This window comes from Protopterus annectens, chromosome 10.part0 (assembly GCF_019279795.1).
Source record: "Protopterus annectens isolate FY-2018-M chromosome 10.part0, PAN1.0, whole genome shotgun sequence".
Classification (NCBI taxonomy): Eukaryota; Metazoa; Chordata; order Ceratodontiformes; family Protopteridae; genus Protopterus; species Protopterus annectens.
The window spans coordinates 1012609367-1012634588 of NC_056744.1; the positions used below are offsets into that span (position 1 = coordinate 1012609367).

The following is a 25222-nucleotide window of genomic DNA, read 5'->3' on the forward strand; positions in this document are numbered from 1 at the left end:
CATTTTGAGCAAAGAAGTAGTTGAGAGCAATGCATCACACTGTGATCATGATTTCAGAATGATGCCCAGTATAATAATCAGTGGGGATCGGTGGTCACATTTAATCAGCTGCTTTTGAAATCAGTTGCCAAGTCCAGTCCTTTATTACTTCTAGATGCCACCAGTTACATAAACTCTAAAAGACTGTGCTGTTAATTTCATGTTGGTTATAAATCCTTACACATTTATTAATGTGAATTACTATGACATTTTAACTTCTGTAACCAAAATGTCAATGACTACATCAGAATAACTACTGAAGTTGTTGTTGTTGTTGTTGTGTCTTTCGGCTTTTCCCGGTTAGGGGTCGCCACAGCAAAACTCCGGTCCGCTAATGATTGACAGTAGATTTTTACGTGCTGAGTTGCCGGCCCTGATGCACAACCTTCAATGAAGGTACGCCCATTCACGCATGTCTCCACACAGAAGACGCTCTAGCTGAGAATCGAACAGGACAGCGTCTTACTGTGAGGCGACAATGCTACCGCAGCCCTACTGAAGTAAGTAAATAAAATGTGATACCATCCAGGCTGGATGGCTGCTGTTGCAGAGATGTGCATCTCTGAGATGATGGCATGTCTTTAGGTTTGGATCCTGTGCTCAGTAGAACTAAAGGGAGGGGTAAGGAAACTATGGGTTAAACATCTTCTTCAGGGGCATAGGTAAACTATGCCCCGCAGAAGCTGGTCAGAGTATCTGTATTTGCATTCTTATCATTAGGGAATAGATCAGACATGTTTTACATCACTGCTGAGGCAGTTCTCATAATTGCAAAGAAATCCAGCTGCCCTATATGTCTGAAATGATCTTGTTAAGCCCCTGCTAGGGATCTTTTTTTCCCAAGCACCTTTATTGAATTACCATTTGTGACATAGGCAAATTTGCATTCATATAAAAGTAATCCAACCTTGCTAGGGCTCTTTGAGGTTAACACAGTGACACATTAAATAGTAATGTCATCTCACCGCAAGAAGTTCTTCTGATTGGTTCTCACCTAGAGTACTTTTTGTGTGAAGACTGCATGTCCTCCTTGTATTTGGGTGGGTATGCTCTTGATGTTCCATTTTCCTACCACATCCCATATATGTGCAAAAAGCTTGGTGAACTCTACATCTTCTAACTGCGGGATTGTGAGAAAGTCACTTAACCAGATGGTGCTCCTGGGCTGAGTCTGAAAAAAAAGATCTGTAGAGATCAGTGCTTTATCCCCGGAAACAAATACAAATAAATATAAGTGTGTGTTCATTGTATGTTTACCCTGGGAAACAAATAGAAATAAATATATGTGTGTGTTCATTGTATGTTTACCCTGGGAAACAAATAGAAATAAATATATGTGTGTGTTCATTGTATGTTTACCCTGGGAAACAAATAGAAATAAATATATGTGTGTGTTCATTGTATGCCTACCCTGGGAAACAAATACAAATAAATGTACATGTGTGCTCATTGTATGCATGATACAAAAGAAAGGTCTGACAATCCTCTTCTGTTCCGTACTGCAGACTATACTCTGTGAATGGTGCTGAGTGTTCATGGAGTCATTATAGGAATCAAATGGAGTTCAACAGTAAGAGATGGATGATATCTGGGGTGAGTTGTGGTAGTTTCATTGGGTGCACAAGTTGCAGAGAAATCATGGCTGTTAAGCAAACCGGGGGCACTAAGCAAGGAAGGTATCAAGAAGTAACTAAGAAACAGGGGACAGGGGTATTACCATAAAAAGAGTAAAACCAAACAGGAAAACAAATATCTGCAGAAAATTCACTAGGATTTTTGAAGACATATTCTGAATGATGAATTGCTCAATATCAAAGTCAGCACTCATATTTGGAGCTGGGAGAATTCAGTTTTCTGTTGTCTTTTTGAAAATATGAAAGTTATTTCTGCTGTAATGCTAATTAGCTCAAACTTCAAATATAGCTTTAAGCTTAAAAAAAACTTCTCCGACATTCTGATTGTTTTTAATTTATATGTCTTTTAGTATATCCGTCAGTTCTTCTTATTGATTAAGCAACGCTCTCCGCTCATCGTTCAGCTTCTAAAGGACACAGAAAGTGAGTCTCCAGCTGTATTACCCAACGTGGTTATTAATAGAAGGCTAGCACTGAAACACCGTGAAAATCCTTCCTTTGACCCCAGCTACAACAATTCTATATTCTCTCAGGTAAGCTTTAGCCCATGTTCATGTACATGTGACTGTGTGTTTTTGTGTTTTAAGCTGATGTGTATATGTGTGTTTCCGCATTCACTGTATGTATATGTCCTGTATTTGTTTGTAATTGACTATGCAGTAACTTGGTAAGAGAAGTTTTTGTTTGAATTTATGTTTTATTTTTTACCACTGTTTTTCACTACTTATAGGAAAGAAGGGATAGTCTGTAGTCAAGAAGATTTACTTTTATTTACATTTTGTTGTTTTACTTTTAATTTTTACTGTTCGTTATTAGAAAGAGAGAGGTTTTATCCTCCTTAAGGGACCTAGTCAACTATAAATTCACACAGACTGCAGAGAGGACACCCCAAAGCTTATTTAAAAATCCTGTCTTGGCTTGTGATTTATTGATCTTTACTGTTAAAAAGAGGCGACTGATAATGTAAAAGTATTCCAGCTTTTTTGAAACTTTCAGAAGTTGTACAGTCCGAGCAACAACTTTACTGTTCTTAATTTATTATTTAGCGGTATATTGTTTGCGTGATTTTTCTCACAGAAGTTGGTTTAAGTTCTCTTTGTATTCTGTGGTAACTGATTTGGATTATTCTTTTCTTTTTTTATTCATTTGCAGCTGAATATGGATTCCTTGAATGAGTATGCCATTAATGATTTGCTTAAGCATAAATATTTTGTACAATGTAATAAATGCTATGGATATTTAAAGAAAATGCCTGATAGCACTGGTGATCTGTGTTCCTTGAGTCAGAAGTTGGATGATTTGATTACCATTATTAGCAGTATATCTGGACTAACTGATGGCGATTGCACTTGTACAATTGGCACAGCTTGGAGAACTGTTGTTACTTACAGTATACTAATGATTGGACTGGTGAGATAAATAATGTCAGGCAAACAGCGAATGGAACCCATTTGGGAAAACATGTATCTATTGTCTGCAGAGGCACCGGAAGCTGTTGAAGACTGGAGGGGTGGAGGGTGAGAGGGGCACTTAGTGATCTAAAAAGGGCAATTTTTTAAAACTATTTTCTACCACAACATAGGTTCACTTGGAAGACATTTTAAGCTTAGACAATTTCCCTTTTGGTGCTTGAATTAACATTTCCTGATTGGTGTTTCCTATCCCATGGCTGATGGCTTCTAACATTAGAAGTTAGGGTATCTATCACACAAAAAAACAAAAAATAATGTGATTCATCAGTCTCCTGTATATGTTGGGCTAAGGAGTTAGTAATCACTTTCCTCCGTATCTCTGACTTATGTTCTACAATCCTGTCTTTTAACCTCCTTGCAGATTTACCAACATAAAAACAGGAACATCGGTGGCATAATGCCAGATAAATCACATCTGTAGTGTTGCATGTAGCTGTACATGAAAAATTTAAACCTTCTGCCATTCAGTGGATGTACACATTCAGTTAATGTGATTATACTAGCACAACATATACAGTTATAGCAGGGATAGGTACCTTTTTTATTATAACTAATAGAACCTGCCTTATTTAGAATAGAGTCCTTGTAGCACAAACTTTTTTTTACAGGAAACTGATGAATCACATTATTTTTTGTTTTGTATGATAGATACCCTAACATCTAATGTTAGACGTGGTGATCTGATTAATAAATTGAATACTAAAGAATATGAGGGGATCATCCACCTACAAGCGGATTCCTACCCTGGTCTGAATAAACAGGTCACACTAAAACCTATACTGAAAAGAAAGCAGCAGCTAGTTCACTAAACAATGAGTATTTATATGAATTATAACAAATTATATGGTGTAAATATATGTCCCCAGAATATGATATGCCTTTCTAACTGCAAAGAAAGCAGTAGCAAATCCACTTAACATTAAAGATTTTTATATAGGGGCATAGCCTGAATGGCTAACTGAAAGCAGCAATATTTTAGAGCTCCATATAACTAGTTAAATAAGACAGGAAAAAATATTCTATTTTTTTTTCTTCAAAGTATAAAATCTTATATATAAAGGACTAATTTACATAATTAGAAACTTTGGTGAAGTTTTACAAATAATTTCCTGTCAATAAACTTGGAGATATATTCACTTGTTAAAATGAGCAACTCAAAGAATTCTCATCAGGATGCTGCCTTAAAGAAGGAACTACAACAGATGTCATCTACCCTGCAGGAGTTGTCTTTGAAGATGGATGATTTTAAAGAGAACCTAGAAAATCTTAAAACAAGCAGTCAAAAACAGATGGACACCCTCAAGGAAATGCTACAACAACACCAGACATGGAGAGGTTTCTCTAAATGACTTAGAAAGCAGACCTAAGGAAGAGGAAACACAGAAAGAACTGCTTCTTAAACAAAACACTTGGTTGGTTAATAAAGTAGATGACTTGGAAAATAGGGAGAGGAGAAATAACATCAGGATTTTCAGATTACCTGAAAACACAGAAGGTGAGGATATTATTTCCTTTTTATCAAACTGGATCCCTGACTTTTCAAATTTAAAAGAAGGACTTTCCTTTGGCATTGAAAGGGCACACAGAGCTCTTGGGAAACTTGCCAGTAACTCAAACTCTCCACCTAGGTCAATAATTATCAAATTTCTTTCATACTTGGACAAGGAACTGATTTTAAGATCTGATTGGAGGAAGGCATCTCTAAAATATAAACAGAGCCTGATAAGATTTGATAACAACTATTCATCTAGAATAATGGAACAAAGGAAAAAAGTGTGGCCAATGATAATGTTTCTGAAACAAAATAACATCAAGGCACAACTAGCATATCCAGCTAAGATAAGAATACTGTATGACAACGAGATGAGGACTTTTATTGACTTAGAGGAAGCCTCTTCATTTATTAAAACTAATAATGTGATTACTTTACCAGAATATATGGATTGGATGTCACCTTCCCTCAAGAAAACAAAAGAAACAAATGTCTGGACAGACGTCAAAAAGAAGAAGCAAAAGACCGATACTGTTACAGCCAAATCTCTTAAAGCATCTACTATGATATAAATTGTTTTAACATTACTTTAAAGGACCGATTTTACTGCTTGGAATTTTAAAACAAAGGTAACTAATTACTGGAATCTTTATCTATATTTTTTGAAAATATATGACACACGAGAGTTTTCACATTACCTCAGGTATGTAAAACAGGGTACTTTTCTTTCATAGAAGGAGGATTATATAGCACTTAAAATATTTATACTGTAAATCAACATACTATATTTGTATTTTCTTTTCATTTTCTCTTTTCTTTCTCTCTCTCCTTTCTTTTCTCATTATTTATTTTAACTGCATCTTATCTCCCTTTCTAAATTCTCTCCTATTTACTATACTAATATAGTCTGTATATATTTAATAACTCACTATCTATATATAGATAAATAATAGTCTAAAATAATCTAGTTTTAAGGTAGACTAATCGGAACAGTGAACTTAATTAATTGTTATTACAATATTTATTAGATTAATGATAGTCACTGTTATGCTTATTGGGATTGGGGTCATGTTCGTGATTAGCTCTGAAATGTTCCATTCGTGTTCATATGTCCTTTGAATTATTTCCTTTTTAGTATTAAAAAAAAAGCCACGGTGGTGCAGCAGTAGCGCTGTTGCCTCACAGAAAGAGGTTCTCCCATTCGATTCTCGGCTGGAGCTCCTTCTGTGTGGAGTCTGCATGTTCTCCCCACGGTCAAGTGGCATTTGAAAGACATGTGTAGAATGGGCGTGCCTTCACTGAAGGTTGGACGTCGAGCTGGCACCTCGGCACCCGTAAAAAAATCTACTGCCAATCATTAGCGTACCGAAGTTCCACTGTGGCGACCCTTAACCAGGAAAAGCCGAAAGAAGAACAAATACATAAAAAAAAAGGAGGGAAAAATGTACTGTTGGTTAAGAGAAGTGAAGCTTTCTTCACATTCTATTTGTGTTGCCATAGCAACAATAAACAATTGCTACAGTTTCTAAGGACACTGTGAACCTGCGAAGTGCATTTAGCCTCACAGATAACAAATAATAGGAAAAAGTAATGTTGTTTAGTTATTAAAATGAAAAACAACCTAAGCAAGGTAAAATAAATACATAATAGGACTATTATAGCAATAACCCACGCCTGGGTGTGGGTAATGCTAAATTTACCCACGGTTGGCGTGGTTTGGTCCCGAGGCCCGAGACCAAACAAAGCCAACTGTGGTAAATTTAGCATTACCCACACCAGAAGTGGTTATTGCTATTATATGACATTATTTAAGAAAAGAAACTGTTACTTTTCTTAAATAATGGCATAGTATAATGCCTGTTTACTGCCCTTCCGCAGATGTCTGGCATCTGCGGCAGTTCTGAAGTACTGCGCGCCTGCGCAGTACATCAGAGTTGGGCAAAAAGCAACGGAGAAAGCAAGATCTCCGTTGCTTTTTAGTCTCGCTATGTTAAATGAGTTTAACATAGCGAGACAGTTTAAAATAAGCAACGGACATCTCCGTTGCTTATTTTAATACTGACTCACTATGTTAAACTCATTTTACCTAGCGAAACACAATATAATAAGCAACGGAGATCTTGCTTTCTTTTAAAACACTGTCTCGCTATGTTAAATGGGTTTAACATGGCGAGACAGCTTTAAAATAAGCAATGGAGATCTCTGTTGCTTATTTTAAAGCTGTCTCGCTATGTTAAACCCATTTAACATAGCGAGACAGTGTTTTAAAAAAAAGAGTTATACTAATGGAAAAAGTCCGGGCGACCGGACCTTTTTCCATTAGTATAACTCGATTTACAACGGGCACGCTGGCCAATCAGCGTGCACGTTTTGGGGGGGTCATGGTATAATTGTAAATAATTTATGATTTATCCTCATAGGAGATTCCTGGAAACACAACTGAAATGTTCCCAAACTACATGTACACTTAAATGTACCTGCTTGATTAAAAAGTATTACTCAGTTTAACATGCTTGTGGCTGCGGTGGTGGTGCTGCGGTAGCGTTGTCGCTTCACAGTAAGACGTCTTGTTCGATTCTCAGCTAAAGCGTCTTCTGTGTGGAGACATGCGTGCATGGGCATACCTTTGTTGAAGGTTGTGCGTCAGGCCTGGCAAGTCGGTATGTAAAAATCTACTGCCAATCATTAGCGGACCGGAGTTCCACTGTGGCAACCCCTAACCGGGAAAAGCCGAAAGATACAACAACTCAGTTTAACATGCTTATTTCACAAGCTGTCTGCACTGTAAAAGTTTCATTTTATATGTTGCTTGAAATTGTCAGTCTCTAGAGCATATGAAAAGATACATATTACTTTTTACAACATGTTATCTTTGCAGTTACCTCACACTCTGTACAAACTTACTTGGTAACTGATAGCTATTCATTTAAAATATCAGTTTAAATATTAAATGTGCCCTTGAAATGCTACTGACATTTTGACAAAATATAATCTGAGCTGTAAAATGAATGACTTGAAAGAAGTGAAGTAATGCACAGATTTCAAAGACAGTTCTTGACACTACAGTAAAAGTAAAAATATATATTCACAAGGAAGTATTGAAATGTTTTGGTCTTCCAATTAAAAATAGCTTGCTGTCAACATTTTGCGATATCAGAAAGTTTGAAGAGCTACAAAAGTACTATTCTTTGTCTTTATAATGATTATTAGACAGATGTTAGACTCTGCTTAGTTTAATGAATTGTGACATATGTTTATGAGGAAAAATGGACTCAGTTACTCACAATGGACTACACATTCCTGAAAACTCAACTGAAATGTCCCCAAATTACTTGTGAATTTAAGTAAAACTGCCTGATTAATAAGCATAACTTACTTTAACAACCTGAATCCATAAGCTATCTGCTCTATATATGCTACATTATGTATATCACTTGCATTTGACAGGCTGTAGAGCACACGAAAAAATACATATTATTTTTGCAACATGCTATATTTGCACTAACCATACATTCTAAACTACCTCAATTGGCAACTGACAAGTTATTTATTTGAAACATCAGTCTAAATATTAATTGTGTCCTTGAAATATTGTTGCCGTTTTGACAAAACAAAACCTGAATTGAAAAAGGAATGATTTGAAGAAGTGAAGTATTGTACAGATTTCAAAGACAGCTATTGACACTACACTATAAGAAGAAATGTATACATGCAAGGAAAAATTGAAATGTTTTATACTTTTAGTTAAAATAGCTTATTGTTAACGTTTTGCTTTATCAGAAAATATAAAGAGCTAGGAAATTATTTCTAATTTGTCTTTATAATGTTTACTAAAGTGATGTCAGTCACTGACTTGTTTAATGGATTGCGAGTCATGTACAAGATGGACTACTGAATGTTATTTCTGTTTACCTATGTTTGCTGAATTTCTTTTATTAGTACTGATTTAAAACAAGGGAAAGAAAGGGAAGGGAAATCTCTGTTTTTGGTCAAGGGAGGAGAGGCTTAAGAGTATTCTAACTGCCCCAAGAACTTTCTAAGATGCTCTAAATACTATTTGATTAATACTTACCTAAGGTAAGTCTTGATTACCATATAGGTACCTTCACATTCATTCTAGACCTGATGTGATTACCCATTCTGGAAGCAGGAGGTGCCCTATGCAGGATGGGAATTGTCAGGGTGATCATAGTTCATTCTTAGACTCTGCTTTGTAAATCTATAAATATGTAAAACACTGCACACTAGAATGTAGGGCACCTCTACTCAGAATCAGGATACCACTTATAAGCCATGTCTTTTCATAAGTGTAATTTGAAGTTGGTGAGCTGAAGATTGGGAAAGTAAAAGAAAACAGCACACCTACAGTAAATTCATATTTCATTGATAATCACTCATTGTCTCCTGTAGAGTCCTTTAAGTCAAATTATTTTAGTAATAATCTATTTGTTGTTGGCTTATTTAGTGTATGCTCCTCCGTTGCATTTAATTTATCCAAAATGACATATCTGACATATTTGGGATCTCTTAAGGGTAACTAAATACTGGATATTTTCTAAGTCAACTTAATAATTGTTTACACTACTAACATCCCATCCTAATATATAAAATACTATAGAACAATAATAGAATAATATAGAATTTCATATCACTTTTAAGAATATTCTCCATATAATAATTTAACATATGGAGCTCAGTTGATATTGTTGGTTAAAGGTATGAGTTAATAATCCAATAGATCTATCTTTATCTATTGGATTAGGAATTACTTTCATTTCATGTTTAATGGGAAATTCATTTTTACTTGTATTTGATACTTTAGAATTAATGTTTTATAGAAGTACTTTTTTAAAGCCTGACCAAAATTTTACCCTACTTGTATTTAAAGAAGAAAGAACATTACATTACACTCCCAAGTTTGCACACATAAAAATAACATTCAGTGTTATCAGAGAATATGGTATAACTACTATAATCAAAATTAAAAAAAGAAGCAAAAAGTTTCTTCCAACAATAACTTGAAATGGATTTAACATCCTTATCATTAAATACTAGTGGCTTAAATAATGCGAATAAAAGATCAAACTTACTAAAATATTAAAATCTAAATAAGGCACAAGTAGTATTTCTCCAGGAAATGCATTTTAAGACTAATGATAGCTTTATTTGGAACCCTAAGGTCTATACAGTCTTAGCTCAATCCTCCTATAGAACAAAGACAAAAGACGTATCAGTTCTCTGGAAGAAAAACATAATCACTCCAAAAGTTATTTATAAATATGAAGACAAATAAGGTCTACTAGCATTTGTTATAATTAAATTTAATAACAGAATATGGACCTTAGCTAATCTATATTGGTTCCTAGAAATTGGAGCAGGAATGGTTAAAAAACACCTAGATTTTATTTCCAACAATTATAAAGGAAATCTTATACTGGGAGGAGATTTAATTGTGCCTTAGAAGTGTCTGACACTAACAAGAAGTCTTTTCGCATAGCAACTATTTCAAAATCCTTAAAAAGAAGGATTGATTCATTTCATTTAATAGACACTTTTAATGTAAAAGATGATAAATCCTTATTATTTTCCCATTAAGACCATAGATTTGGAACACAAACCAGAATAGACAAATTATTCGTAGTTCAAGATTTACAAACAAAAATCCTTAACTTCTCAATAGTTCCATGCCCCTTTTCAGATCATGACTCTCTGATAATGAAACTCCAAATAGAGTTTAAACCTTTAATCCTCTCAACTAGGATTCCATCATATATCACGAAAATTAAAGAATTCAGACTCTGGATGTTGTCAGAACTACAATTATTTCTTGAAATTAATAATACAACAGAAATTAGTACAGTCATGGTTTGGGACTCATTAAAAGTGTATGTATTTCCTAAGACCCTTAGCTTGTACAAAAACAAAGTCAGAGAGTGGGAATCTGAATCATTAGACTTGCAAACCAGACTCTTGATAGCAAAATCTAAAAAAAATCAGAACTGTCCAGAAGTCAAAAAAGAAATAGAGGAATTAAATAAAAGATATATAATAAAATTCTAACACAAAAAATATGTCTAGCCTTGGAAAAATTAAAAATAAACTCATTAGCTACCTCCCCCAGATATCTACATAACTTATCTACAATAATTAAAATACAACCTAAAGCAAATAACATTAGTAGTATATATGATGAAAAGAAAGGGAAAAAAGTATCAGATATAGGAGGCATCCTTGAAGCATTTTGCTTCCATTATATGGAACACTTCAAAAAAGAAGATTTAGATACCAACCAAATAAACTTAGATACAAACCTTATCAATATAAAAAAATTCCTGAAAACTTAAAACTAGACCTACAAAAATCTATATCCTACAAAGAAATTGTTGACAAGATAAAAGAAAGTAAATCTAACAAAGCTCCAGGGATAGATGGTATAATTACTGACATTTACAAACTATTCCCTACAACAGTAATCTCCCTTTTTCATAAAACTTTGCTAGAAGTCCAGTCAGAAGCAAAAATACCACCCTCATAGAAATATTCTCTCATAACACCAATTCTAAAAGATAATACACCATCAGACCTTTGCACCTCATACAGACCTATATCGTTACTGAATGGTTACAAAATATTCATGTCAATACTAGCTAACAGAATGAAAATCCCACTTTCAAAGACAATTAATAATGATCAAACTGGATTGTTATATAACAGGCGCACACATGATAATATTAAAAGGATACTTACTCTTATAGATTATTTGAATAAAGAAGATAGAGAAACACTTGTAATCAAATTAGACATAGAAAAAGCCTTTGATTCCCTCAACTGGGAATAGCTATTTAAAACTTTAGCATTATTTGAATTTCCTCCTCCCTTCATCTTATTACTAAAAAACATATATATTAATAACTTAGCCTACATTAAATTAGGTCTTTTCACCTCAGAATCGATCCATATAACAAAAGGTACTAAACATGGATGCCCCCTTTCTCCTATTTTATTTGCTTTGGCTATAGAAATACTTGCAGAAATAATACGCAATAATCCAAAAATAAAAGGAATAGAAATCTATGACCAATACATATCTAAAATAATGCTTTTTGCTGATGATATTGTATTACCCTATCAAATTCCAGAGAGTCATTAGGAGAGCTAGAAGAAGTAATGGAGAAATTTTATAAGATTTCAAGGCTGCACTTTAATAGAGCAAAATCTAAATTTCTATTTTTAAATAAGAAAAAAGAACTATAAGTTACAGATAAATCCATCATAGGAAAACAAGAATTCATGCTAAATTATTTAGGAATAGTGTTATGCAAAAATGTAAACAAAACAATATTAATAAATTATAAAAACATTATTGAAACAATAAAATATATGTAGAAAAGTGGAACAAAATTATATTAACTTTTGAAGACAGATTGCAATTAATAAAAATGGTCTTATTGCCAAAAATACTATATGTAGCATTAGCAATACAGTTAATCCCTGAAAGATGCATTCTTAATGAAATAAACTCATGTTTAATAAAAATTTTATGGTATCCCAAAAAGTAGAGTAGCTCTAACTCATCACATTAGACCCTGGAAACAAGGAGGATTGAACTTTCCAGAAATAGAAACATATATAAAAGCATCTGTGCTTAAAAGTACAATAGACTGGATAAACCCACATTATTTTGCCAACTGGAAAGAATTAACAACGGCTGTATTAACAAATGAATTTAATCTGTTAAAAAAATGTTTAACAATAGACAAATCAAACAAACCCTGGTACATACTATGCATAAGTATACAATATAATATAACAAAACATTCTAAAACAACACTGATTAATCATTACATCAATTCCTTTAGGAAACTTATCAATGCAAACATAGATCTAAAACTTTGGTTTTACCTTTTAACCCCATTTACCATCACTAAGAACTTTGCTCATAAAATATATAGGGAAACAATAACCTTCTGGGAGCAAAATGGACTCTTATGCTGGTTTCAATGTGTAAATAAATTAAATGTTTTAGATATACATATGATAAAAACCGCTTACAATATTCCAACACAGGACTGGTTAACCTTACAAAGCATTCTGATGTACACTCAAGATTTATGCAGATTAATTAATAATTCCTCATTTAAAGATATTCCAAATCTAATACGTTCTGTATGAATTTATATATATAATAGTTGTGAAAAGAAAAATTTCATTTCAAATCTATATAAAGAGTTAACATATAAAACAATTTCTAAACCATCATACTGGCAGTTCTTAACAAAAGGTTAGGCACTGCAGTTAACAGAAGAAATTAAAACAAACATCTTACTATCAGTTAATTACACCTCTAACACACAGTACTGGAAAATATTTAACTGAAAATACTTATATAGAGCATTTTTAACACCAGATGGAATTAAAAAGATCAGTACTACTACAAATGTTTTTTGCTCGAGGTGTGAAAAGTCAAATAAAGCAGACTGGATTCATATTTTTTATGAATGTAATAAAATTAAATCATATTGGAATGCAATCAATCATTTTTACAAGCTTTATTTAATGAATCATTTACCTTAACTAAAGTATTGATTATAATAAATGTAAATGAAGGTCCATACCTGAATAAGACAAATATGTATTTGTTATGGACAATACTTGCTATAGCTAGGAAATGCGTAACCAGAAGGTAGAATTCAAATACACCCCCGGTCTTGGAAGAATTCTACACTTTACTGAAGACAACTGCATTGATGGAAATAAAAATCAAAGAACTACAAATGTATCCCAGGCCACTGGTAAATAATCCTTGGAAGAAAGTTATATCTTTGTTGGACACTCTGCAATAATCAATATTGTATATCTGATAACTGATCTGTTAATTCTATATTTAATAACATACAGTATATATAACTGAAAGTCAGGCTATTGTAAATATTGTATGTGGTTTAAAATGATATTTAAAAATATTATGTAAATGTTATTTTAATTAAAAATAAAAAAAGATTAGAGGAAAAAAAGATTTTTATATGAACTATAGCATTGTATAACTAAAGCAAGTTATGGGGTGTAACTATATGTCTTCAGAATGTGATATATTTCTTTAAAAACCTTTGAGAACTATTGATTGATAAATTGATTTAGTATTTGATTTAGGTTAGGGCTGTGTCATGTGTTTTGAGTCTTTTAATATAAAAGATGTGAGTTTTTACAAAAAATTTTATCAACACTGAATTGTCTGAAAGCTTTATTTTATTAAAAGGTTTGTACAACGCTATGGAGCTTGCTTTTTTCTTGTTATTTGGACATTTGTTTTCTTTGCTCCACTTCATCATTTGGTTCACTTTTTGACTGTTTCATTTGTTTGGTGAACCACTGAGCACTGTCTTCCAAGATTTACGATGACACAGCCCACCAGTTTGTCAAATGATGGTACTAGGGCATCTATATTATCTTGTCGAAAGATGCCAGTACATCAAAACTGTTTTTGTGGGGGTCTGCGCCCCCCCACACCCCCCGCTAATTATATAATTATATATGCCAACTCCCAGATCGCACTATACTGACGAAAGAGCAAATTTTCTCATCTCCACTGTACCATGATCCCGCAACAATACTTTCAATGTACGGTATTTAATATATTATTGCCATTCGATATTTTCAACATGCAATAATGTGAAGTAGACCCATACTAGCACTCTGCAAAACTTGCTAGTGAGAGAAAATCCGTTGTTGAACTGCATGGTTGCAACGGAGGATGGAGCTACATGGGTTACGAATATAACATCCCAAAGAAATGTTTTCCTCTCTTCACTATAAACTCTAGAAAGTAAGGTAAAGAGCTTCAAGAAACTACAGTGGCAATGGTTTAGTTTTAATATTTATTTACAGTTGGGTATTGTACCATGTGAGCTACGTATCCTTAATATGCCCTCATATGGTAACACATACCCTGAACTGTTAAAAAAATGGCAAGAACCGAATATCAACTCGAGCTTAAATTATATGTGGTTAATGAATGACTTTTTTGCACCAAAAGAAAATGAGCTATGTAAAGAGATAGAAGAACTGGAAAAGAACCTGTCCAGTTCAGCTTTGTTTCATGATAATATATCCACTTTTGATGAGATACTTATGAGACTTACTGCCTTCAATAGCCAATTAAAAGGCATAAAATGTAAGAAAATACATAGTGATATTTCTGACTTTAACAACAGCCAAATTTTTTCTTGGCTGAAATGTTTAATCTCTAATAAACCTAATACTAGCTCAAATCAGAGTAAACTGGGCCCTATGCATGAGCTGGATATGTTTGAGGCTGTAACCAGTCAACCACAACTATCATTAAATGCTGTAACAGCATTGGAAAACAATAATCTATCCAGCCAATCGAACGAAGAGGGGGAAGTTACTGATATACCAACTATGTCAGTCCAGGTGATGGAGTATTCAGTTCGCAGACCAACAGTCCCAACCAAATGGCAGTAACCACAAAACAAACTCATATTCACCTTTTTTAGAAGGAACCAATGAGTAATAGTCAAACTACCAGAGCAGATTGCAAAAAAAGGATTGCGACCTATCCAAGCATCAGTCGCAATCAAGAGGCAGGCCCAGGAATGGCCTGGTGACCTGCAGCAGAAATAACAAGCAGTAGTGAGTAATAATGAGACATTAAATGCTAACACTTTGAATCAACAAGAAGCCGTGACCAATGTTGAGACTTCTAATGACTTTGTTGAGACTTTTAATGCTAATGAGTTGTTTAATGAGACTCATAAGAAATTTGTGGTGAACTTATCTAACTACCAGTTAACTGATACTCAGTTTTCTTTACTTTCTAAAAGACTGTAAATTTATACCAATGTCTACCGACAATGTAGTGAATGCTGTGACTGACTTGAAAATATTTTCACATAATTTAAACCTAAAAAATATTTTTAAGAGTACAGACTCCTATATAGATGCTAGATGTAGGAGAAGAAGCACTTTTCCTTTAAGTGATCCAGTAGTGACTGTATTCAATGATTTATGTGAAAAACAAATTAGAGAGTTCTATGATGGTAACTGTTATAAAAAAACACATACTCTTACCAGGAAGGAATCCGCAGCACTAAAAGCTTTGGAAAGTAATACCAATTTGATAATTAAAGAGGCAGATAAAGGGGGTAGTATAGTACATATGAATACTGATGACTATCTTGAAGCAATGAATGAGCTGGTCTCCAACATGAATACTTTTAAACTAATATCAGACAGGCATATTAATGAGATTATTACCAGGCTAAACATGGTCATTTATGACTTACAGCTAATGAATGACATAGATGGTGATATCTTTAACTTCTTTACTGTTCCCTGTCCTACAATGTCCTACTTGTCTGATTGAAGACTGCTGGAACAGTAGCTCATTTACTACTGTTATATATAAAAAGAAATAAATAAATAATACACTTTATGCATCGCCACTTAGCTAGGGTTGAACTATTACTGATGCCATAAAGTTCGCTCTTCAAATTTTCCCTTAGAACTAGCCAGTTTCTTTAGTTTTAGCACTCAAATCTGTTTCTTTTAGCTCAGCACTTGTTCAGAACTTGTTGTAAGCACTAAATAAGCTACAAATCACTACAGCACTCAACTTTCTTCACTTGTCTAGAGGAAAACAGTTTTCAGTACTTAATAAATAAGCACCTATCCAGGCATGTCTAAGGGTCAGCTCCCGGTGTTTTCTCCTGTCTACCTGATGAATCTGGGCATCTTGGGGTAGTGCAGCAATTGCCTCATGTACACAGACAACCCTCTCCTCCTACCACCCAACACTACAACTTCTGAGAGATGCAGCTATATAGCCAAACTGGAAGCAAAGCAAAGCCAAGACTGAACTAGACAGTCAAGAGGAGAAGGTAAACACTTGCACCACACCACACTTCTCATATAGTCCCTCAAAACCTACACCACCAAAACACACACATAGCAACACAAAACACACACCTACATTCATGGAGGCTCTCAATAAAAATCTTTTCAAGCAACAGAGACCTCCAAAGCAGAAACGCATGCAACCTCCACCCCCAACACAACCCAAATGACACATAGCCCACACACTCAGTGTGCCACTCAACCAGAGCCCATAAGGCATAACAACGTATCCAATACTCTAGTCATAGGTGACTGTATAGTCAGGCACACTGATGTTCCACTCACTAGGCTAAACAAGGAGAAAGTAACTGTCAGCTGCCTGTTGGGTGCCAGGATCTGTCACATAATCCACGCACTCAGGTCACTCCACAAGTACAAATATGACTCTGTCATTGTCCATGTTGGTGTGAATGACCTGAAACGTACCTCCCTGAACTACATGAAAAGAGACATGGAGGAGCTCTCTGATCTTGTAGCCCAGGCAGGTATGACCCTAGCCCTGAGTAGTATCCTGCCATCACCCAGAATGATATCACAGTACAAGGACAAAATGATTGACTTCAACAATTGGCTAAGCTTCTCATGTCATTCTAAGGGGATCCAGTATCTGTCTGCCTGGGATGACATGATCGACAGGCCACGATGCTTTGCCAGAGATGGCCTGCACCTGTCACCCTTGGGATTCCAGATACTGGCTTAGGCTCTTGCCACCCCTATAGTGCCTTTATTAGGCAAGGTTCAAATGACAAATTCACCACCGTAACAGGTACAAGCAAAGCAAGCAAAATCTGAGGGTAATGCTACTCAATGCTAGAAGTCTAAACTGCAAAATGCATTCACTCGAGGTACTCCTTAAAATGGAGAACATCGACATCTGTGCAGTGACAGAGACATGGTTCAAGGCTCCAGAGAGCACCCCTGCATTACCAGGCTATAATTCATACCACACCTTTCGGCCTCCTAACTTGGACCGAAACACTAAAGGTGGAGGCATGTCCATATTCATTAAGGATATCCACACCTCCAGGCTAGTTGCTCAACATAATGCATCCAAGATTATCCAAGTGCAACTAACTCTGGGAAAGACTGCAATCCAAACTGTAACTTGCTACAGATCCCCCACCATGTCCCATGATTCCCACTGTTCATTTCTTCATACACTGGAAAATATTAGGGTACAACCCAACACCCTCATAATGGGTGATTTCAACTACCCCACTATTAACTGGGAAAACTACTCATGTATTAACTCTTTTGCTCAACATTTTCTGGAATTCATAAATTCCAACACCTTGGATCAACTTATCCACACCCCCACCAGGGGCAGCAATATCCTAGACCTGGTCATTACCAACATGGGTGACCAGTGTTCCACACCAGAGGTCAATTCCTCATTGGTCAGATCTGACCAAAGCTAATCAGCCTAGACATCCACATCCTGCCCCCACCCCCATTAGGGAAACTACCATAAAAAAATTCTCCAAAGCCAACTTCAAGCTTCTTAAGACAGAAGTGGCAAACTTCACAACACCCATGCAAATGGACAATAGAGGTACGAATGCTGAATCCTACACAAATGCACTTACACAAGTGCATGGATCATGCTGTCCCTCACAGAACCAAGATGCTATCCTCCAAAAAAACTGCCATAAACAAACTCTACAACAGAAGAAAGCAACTGTTGCAAAAAGAGTAAAATCCCATGACTGGAGGAACTCCCTGGTCAGCCTCAGTAAGAAGCTGAGATCCCTCATAAAATCCTCCAACGCTAGTTATGAAAACAAAATCACCACTGATTCTAAAGACAACCACAAAGCATGTCAAGAATCGCAATAGCAACACTCAGATCTGCTCTGAGTTACAACACAATAGCACTAAATATACAGAACCAACTGATATTGCCAACATCCTGGCAGATAGGTTCAGTGCTAACTTTACCCACCCCACCCCACCCTCTAAAGGGCCCGTCTCTATACCAGAAGAATGCAAAGTTCCTGTAATCACGGCTGCACAGGTAAAAACCACACTCTCCAAAGCCAAGAACACAGCATCCATGGGACCTGACAACATCCCGGGCTGCATTCTACATGAACTACAGAATGAACTGGCACCCCACCTAAGCACCATGTTCAATCATAGCCTCACCTCAGGCTTTTTGCCCACTGAATGGCACACAGCAACTGGTATCCCACTCCACAAAGGGGGAGCCACCACGGACCCCGGGAATTACCACCCCATTAACCTAATGAGCCTGGTCTGCAAGGCCAGAGAATGTATCATCATGGAACTTATAAACAAAGACATTGGTAATCTCCAAACTCTGGACCACACCCAGTTTGGGTTTGTAAAAGGCAGATCATGTCTCCTAAACCTGACTGACTTCTTTGAAGCAGTCACCAAATCCGTAGTTGAGGGTAAGTTGGTTCACACAGCCTATCTAGATCTCGGCAAGGCTTTTAACACCATCCCCCACTCTAGAATTATAGACAAACTCACTAAACTAGGTATAAATCCCTATGTCACAAGATGGGTTGCCAACTGGCTCACTGACAGAACCCACACTGTGAAAGTAGCAGACTCCAAATCCGACTTCAGACCAGTGACAAGTGGAGTACCACATGGTTCAGTCCTGGGTCCTCTGCTATTTGGTATCTACTTTTCTAAAGTACAGGCTAACACAGAAGGTCTTCAGCTAACAAAGTTTGCAGATGACTGCAAACTAGGAGCCATAAATGAAACTCTTAATGATGTGAACATCCTACAAAAGGGCATCATTGAGACAGATGCCTGGTGTCAAAGCCATGGCCTCAAGTTCAATGCCAAAAAGTGCATTGTCATCTCCTTTGGTAAAAACTATGTACCCATGAGCTACCACATAGGTGGTAGTCTGCTTAACACCAAAGGTGTGATAACAGACCTTAGGACACAGGTGGACAGTAGTCTCTCCTTTGATAATCACATCACCACAGTAGTCAGAAAATCCTTCTACGTGGCACACCTCATCACAAAAGGTTTTTCATCCAGGAAAAAAAGAGGTCATTGTTGCCCTCTGTTCGTCACTCATTAGACCCATTATAGAGTACAATGCCCCTTTTTTAAATGTACCTCACAAGACATCTACTACAACTGGAAAGGCCGCAGAAATACCTCACAAAGAGGATTACTGGCCTCAAACAGATGCCCTACGCAGACTGTCTCAAAAAATTCCAGCTTTACTCCATCACATATCACCTACTCAGAGGCGATCTCTGCCTAGCATACAAAACTATGTCAAACCCAGAGCTGTTGGACATGCTCCACTTAAAGAAATCCGAATCCCTCTGAGCTTACATGCTTTAGGGACCTAAACCTTGTCACCACAATAAACAGAACATGCTGGAGAGATAGATTCCTGTCCCAGAGACTTCCCATACTCTGGAACAAACTACCTATCTATATAAAACAAAGCTCCTCATTAGCACTCTTCAAGAAAAATCTTGATGATTGGATGGGAAATAGGAAATTCACCCCAGGGATCTCCTCTGTGGCTCTGCTTGACAGGGGCACAGGAAAATGATTTTCTTGGGTGGCGAAAGCCAGGGTACCTTTTTGGCAAGGCTTGTATAGGCCCTAGGGCCAATAGCCTAGTACCTACCTATGAACCTATAAACCTATGAACAATACCCATCTTATATGGCCTGCCCAAAATACATAAGTCAGCGAATAAGCCACCAATGAGGCCTATAGTGTCTGGTGGTGGGTGGGCTGGTGAACCCATATCTGTATACTTAGAAAAATCCCTTAAAATCTTTTTACAAAGTGTCTCTAGTTATATAAAGGACACTGCTGACTTTCTTACACAACTATATACATGGTATAATAGAAATACAGAAAATATTTTTTTATTGGTGACTTTAGATATTAAGTCCCTCTTTACTATGATTCCTAATGATTTTGAGATAGAAAAAATAAGGGAAATACTTTTGGAATGTGGCTACCTATTTGCTAGACACATTGAGAAACTCTGTGAGCTATTAGAATTAGTATTACAGAATAATGTTTTTGTGTTTAACAAGCAGCTATACCAACAAATATCTGGTATAGCTATGGGTACAGCAATTGCTAACACTTATGCTAATTTAACATTGAGCAAGTGGGAAGAGGCAAATATCTTTGGTCAGGCCAATAGATATGCATAGAATACTGTTCTATAAGCACTTTGTGGATGAAATTTTTTTGGCATGGCATGTTACTAGTGATGAACTTGAAAGCTTCTATGATTATCTGAATAATGTTAATGATTTCTTCAAATTTGAAATGAACTATTCAGAATTTAATATAAACTTTCTAGATGTTACTTTATCTAGAACTGGAGCTGCTTTAGATACTAGTATTTATAAAAAAAATGTACAAGTAAATAAATATTTACACAAAAACCAGCATGCATGCCAGGCATGTTTTTAAGGGTATACCTAAGAGCCAATACCTATGTGCTAGTAGGTTAAATACCCAAGATGAAATATGTCATAAACAGATGCAAGACATGACTGATGAATTATTAGCAAGAGGCTATAACCAAGATGAGCTACATGGGATTGGAAATGAAGTGGTACCTCTGAGAAGAGGAAAGGCCAGGCCGTATTTTTCCAACCAAGATGATGTCTACTATCCATCCCCCATCTGATAACACCTTGAGATATTTAATGCCTTATAGTAGAATAAGTAAATCTGTGGAAGAGGTCATCAGGAATAACTGGCATATACTGAAGGTCATAACTGGCCATGAAAAATGGCTCCCTGATAAACCATGCTTCACTTAAAGAAATTGTAGCAGTTTAAAAAAATGTTTGTGCTATAAGGACTTTACTTTAAATAAGGCAGGTTCTATTGCTTATAAATAAAAAAGGTACCTATCCCTGCTATAACTGTATATGTTGTGTTAGTATAATCACATTAACTGAATTTGTACATTCACTGAATGACAGAAGGTTTAATTTTTCATGTACAGCTACATGCAACACTACAAATGTGATTTATCTGGCATTATGCCAGCAATGTTCCTGTTTTTATGTTGGTAAATCTGCAAGGAGGTTATAAGACAGGATTGTAGAGCATAAGTCAGAGATATGGAGGAAAGTGATTACTAACTCCTTAGCCCAACATATACAGGAGACTGATGAATCACATTATTTTTTGTTTTGTATGATAGATACCCTAACATCTAATGTTAGACGTGGTGATCTGATTAATAAATTGAATACTAAAGAATATGAGGGGATCATCCACCTACAAGCGGATTCCTACCCTGGTCTGAATAAACAGGTCACACTAAAACCTATACTGAAAAGAAAGCAGCAGCTAGTTCACTAAACAATGAGTATTTATATGAATTATAACAAATTATAGGGTGTAAATATATGTCCCCGGAATATGATATGCCTTTCTAACTGCAAAGAAAGTAGTAGCAAATCCACTTAACATTAAAGATTTTTATATGAACTATAGCATTTTATAAGTAAAGCAAGTTATGTGGTGTAACTATATGTCTTCAGAATGTTATATATTTCTTTAAAAACCTTTGAGCACTATTGATTGATAAACTGATTGTTAGTATTTGATAGGGTAGGGCTCTGTCTTGCTCTACACCAATAGTCAATTCCTCCCTGGTTAGATCCAACCACAAACTAATCAACATGGAAATCCACATCTCACTCACACACCCCCACAAAGGTAACCACTATGAAATACTTCTCCAAAGCTGATTTTGGGCTCCTAAAAACAGAGGTGGCTAACTTCACGGCACCCATGTCAATGGAAAATAGATGTATGACTGCCGAATCATACACCAATGCACTGTACGAACACATACATAAATGCATGGAACTAGACATACCCAACAGAACCTAGGCATTCTCCTCCAAAAAAAGGAAGCCAATCTGGTGGTCCTCTCCCATTAATAAACTCTACAACAGAAAGAAGAAACTGCTGAAGAAAAAGGTGAAGTCCCAAGACTGGAAAAACTACATTATTAGCCTCAACAAAAAGGTGAGATCCCTCATTAAAACCTATAAAGCCAGCTATGAAGGCAGAATTGTGGCAGACACTAAAAACAACCACAACACCTTCTATAGTTATATCAAGAATCTCCATGGCAATACCCAGGTTTGCTCTGAGTTACTGCACAATGGTACCTCCTATACTGAGCCAACAGCTATTGCCAATAACTGGCTGACATATTCAGTGCCAACATTACCCCTCCCACCCGAAGGACAAATCACAATACTGGAGGAATGCCAGGCACCCAGCATTACTGTAGCACAGGTTAAAGCTGCATTGTCCAAGACCAAGAATACAGCTTCCATGGAACCCAACAATATCCCTGGATGTTTTCTACATGAACTACAAAGTGAACTGGCACCACATCTGTGTGCCCTGTTCAATCACAGCATCACCTCAGTCTTTGTCCCTACCGAATGGCTCACTGCTACAGTCATCCCTCTCCATAAAGGGGAAGCGACTACAGACCCTGGGAATTTTAGCCCCATTGGCCTGACGAGTCTGATATGTAAGGCTAAGGAGCACATCATCATGGACCTAATTAACAAGGATATAGGGAATCTCCAAACTCTAGATGCCACACAATTTGGTTTTGTGAAAGGTACATCATGCCTGCTCAACCTGGTTGACTTCTTTGAGTCAGTCGCCAGAGCTGTGGATGAGGGCAAGGCAGTTCATGCAGCCTACCTCGATCTGGCCAAGGTCTTTGATACCATTCCCCACTCAGGAATTATTGATAAACTCAGCAAGCTAGGCATCAACCCCTATATCACTAGGTGGGTTGCAAATTGGCTCACAGATAGAACCCACACTGTGAAAGTAGCAGACTCCAAGTCAGACTACTGACCAGTCACAAGTGGAGTCCCACAGGGATCAGTCCTGGGTCCTCTCCTGTTTGGCATCTACTTCTCAGAAGTTCAGGCCAACACGGAGGGACTCTGGCTGACCAAGTTCACAGACGACTGCAAGCTGACCCTTGGACATGCCTGGTTATGTGCTTTCTTTGTGTAGTACAAGAGCTGTACACGGGGGGACTCCTGACCAAGTTCACAGACAACTGCAAGCTGAACCCTGGACATGCCTGGTTAGGTGCTTTCTTTGTGTAGTACAAGAGTTGTTTTCCCTTACTTTTTGGCAAGGTACTTGCAATTGTAGGCTGTCTAGTGCCTATGACTATTTTCTCCTTATTACCAAGGAGAGGTGAGTGCTTGTAACAAATTAAGGTTCCTAGTGCTTTTTAGTGAGTTTTAGAGCAAGTGCTGGTCACAGGTACACAGATTTTAGTGCTACTGCTGATAAACTAGCTAGTTCTAAAGAAAATTCGAAGAGCAGACTTTCTGGCACTGGGAAAAGTTTAACCTTAGCCCCGCGGTGCACAAATGCTATGCCAGAAAGTTGAAAGGGATAGCAATCAGCCAAAAATGGCCAATAAAATTGCAATTTCAGAGCTGGAAACCACTCCTCTAGTGTTAGATAGGCAGTACAATGCTCCCACTCTCACTGGTAAGCAGTAGGACCTCCGTCTACCACAGTAAGGTCTGGCTAGCTCTGAACACTGAAACTAAAGTCCTAAAACCAGCAAAGCCTGGAAACTGGACTATTCTAGTTAGAAAAGGCGGGAAATTAGCAAACAAGACAGAATTTTTTTTTTTTTTTGTTAAATCAGGCTAAACAATGCAGTTATACAGTAAATAAGCACAGAAAGGCCAATGCACTTGAGTGTATAGCCCAGAACAGTAAACACAATTAAAACTTTGCAAAATTAGAAATTTGAAAATTTAAACTTTTTAAATAAAGCAAAGCAAATGCACAACTGGAAAACGACTTACATACAGAAATACAGTGAAATAAGTAGCTAGTCTACTTTTTAAGCTTTCTGAGAAGTTCAGGTAATAAAAATGACCAAAATCAGCAAAAATTAGAAAATTCAGCAAAAAAGTACTTGCAGTTAGCACAAAACGTCTCTCTTTCTCATTTCTGGTGCTGTAGTAGTCTGCAGGATGCCCAAACAGAATCTGCTGATCTAAAACAAGCTCAAACATGCACAAACGCGCGTATTTATGCCAGAAAGTTGAAAGGGATAGAAATCAGCCCAAAATGGCCAATAGAATTGCAATTTCAGAGCTGGAAACCACTCCTCTAGTGTTTGATAGACAGTACAATGCTCCCACTCTCACTGGTAAGCAGTAGGACCACCCTACTACTAGGTAACTCTGCCAAAGGAGGACATTCATAGGACTACAGCATCCACTCCCTTTAAAATACAACACAGTACAGTATCAGTGATCCATCTGCATACGTGGGAGTAGAACCCACAGCCTTCTACATCAAAAACAAGTATACTACCTGTTAACAGCTTAGTGTAAGCAGCACTAAACTTCTCTTCCCCTGAAGCTCTCAGCTCCTTGTAAAATCCACTTCTCACTCAACTAAATCTCTCAAGTTCGCAGCACAAGAAATCTGGAAAAAGCCAAAATTCATTTGGGGGACAAAGGCCCAAAACCACGGACACATTTTAAATATTGCTTGCATAATCTTAGAAAATTACTAAAATAAAATGTTTTATGTTACCATGTGTTTCCTGAAAGATAGGAAGATTGAAACTTAAAGGGCTATCATTATTTAGTGAATTCAGT

General features: G+C 36.5%; 1 protein-coding gene across 3 annotated transcripts in view; it reads left to right on the top strand.

Moving 5' to 3' along the window:
• LOC122813455 (E3 ubiquitin-protein ligase HECTD3-like) overlaps window positions 1–25222 on the top strand; it is a 770789-nt gene that overhangs the window by 426891 nt on the left and 318676 nt on the right. For all 3 annotated transcript variants that reach the window (XM_044085771.1, XM_044085770.1, XM_044085772.1), the window contains one exon: window positions 2024–2206. In XM_044085771.1, coding sequence (XP_043941706.1) covers window positions 2024–2206 — 183 coding nt within the window. The remainder of the gene's footprint in view (window positions 1–2023; window positions 2207–25222) is intronic.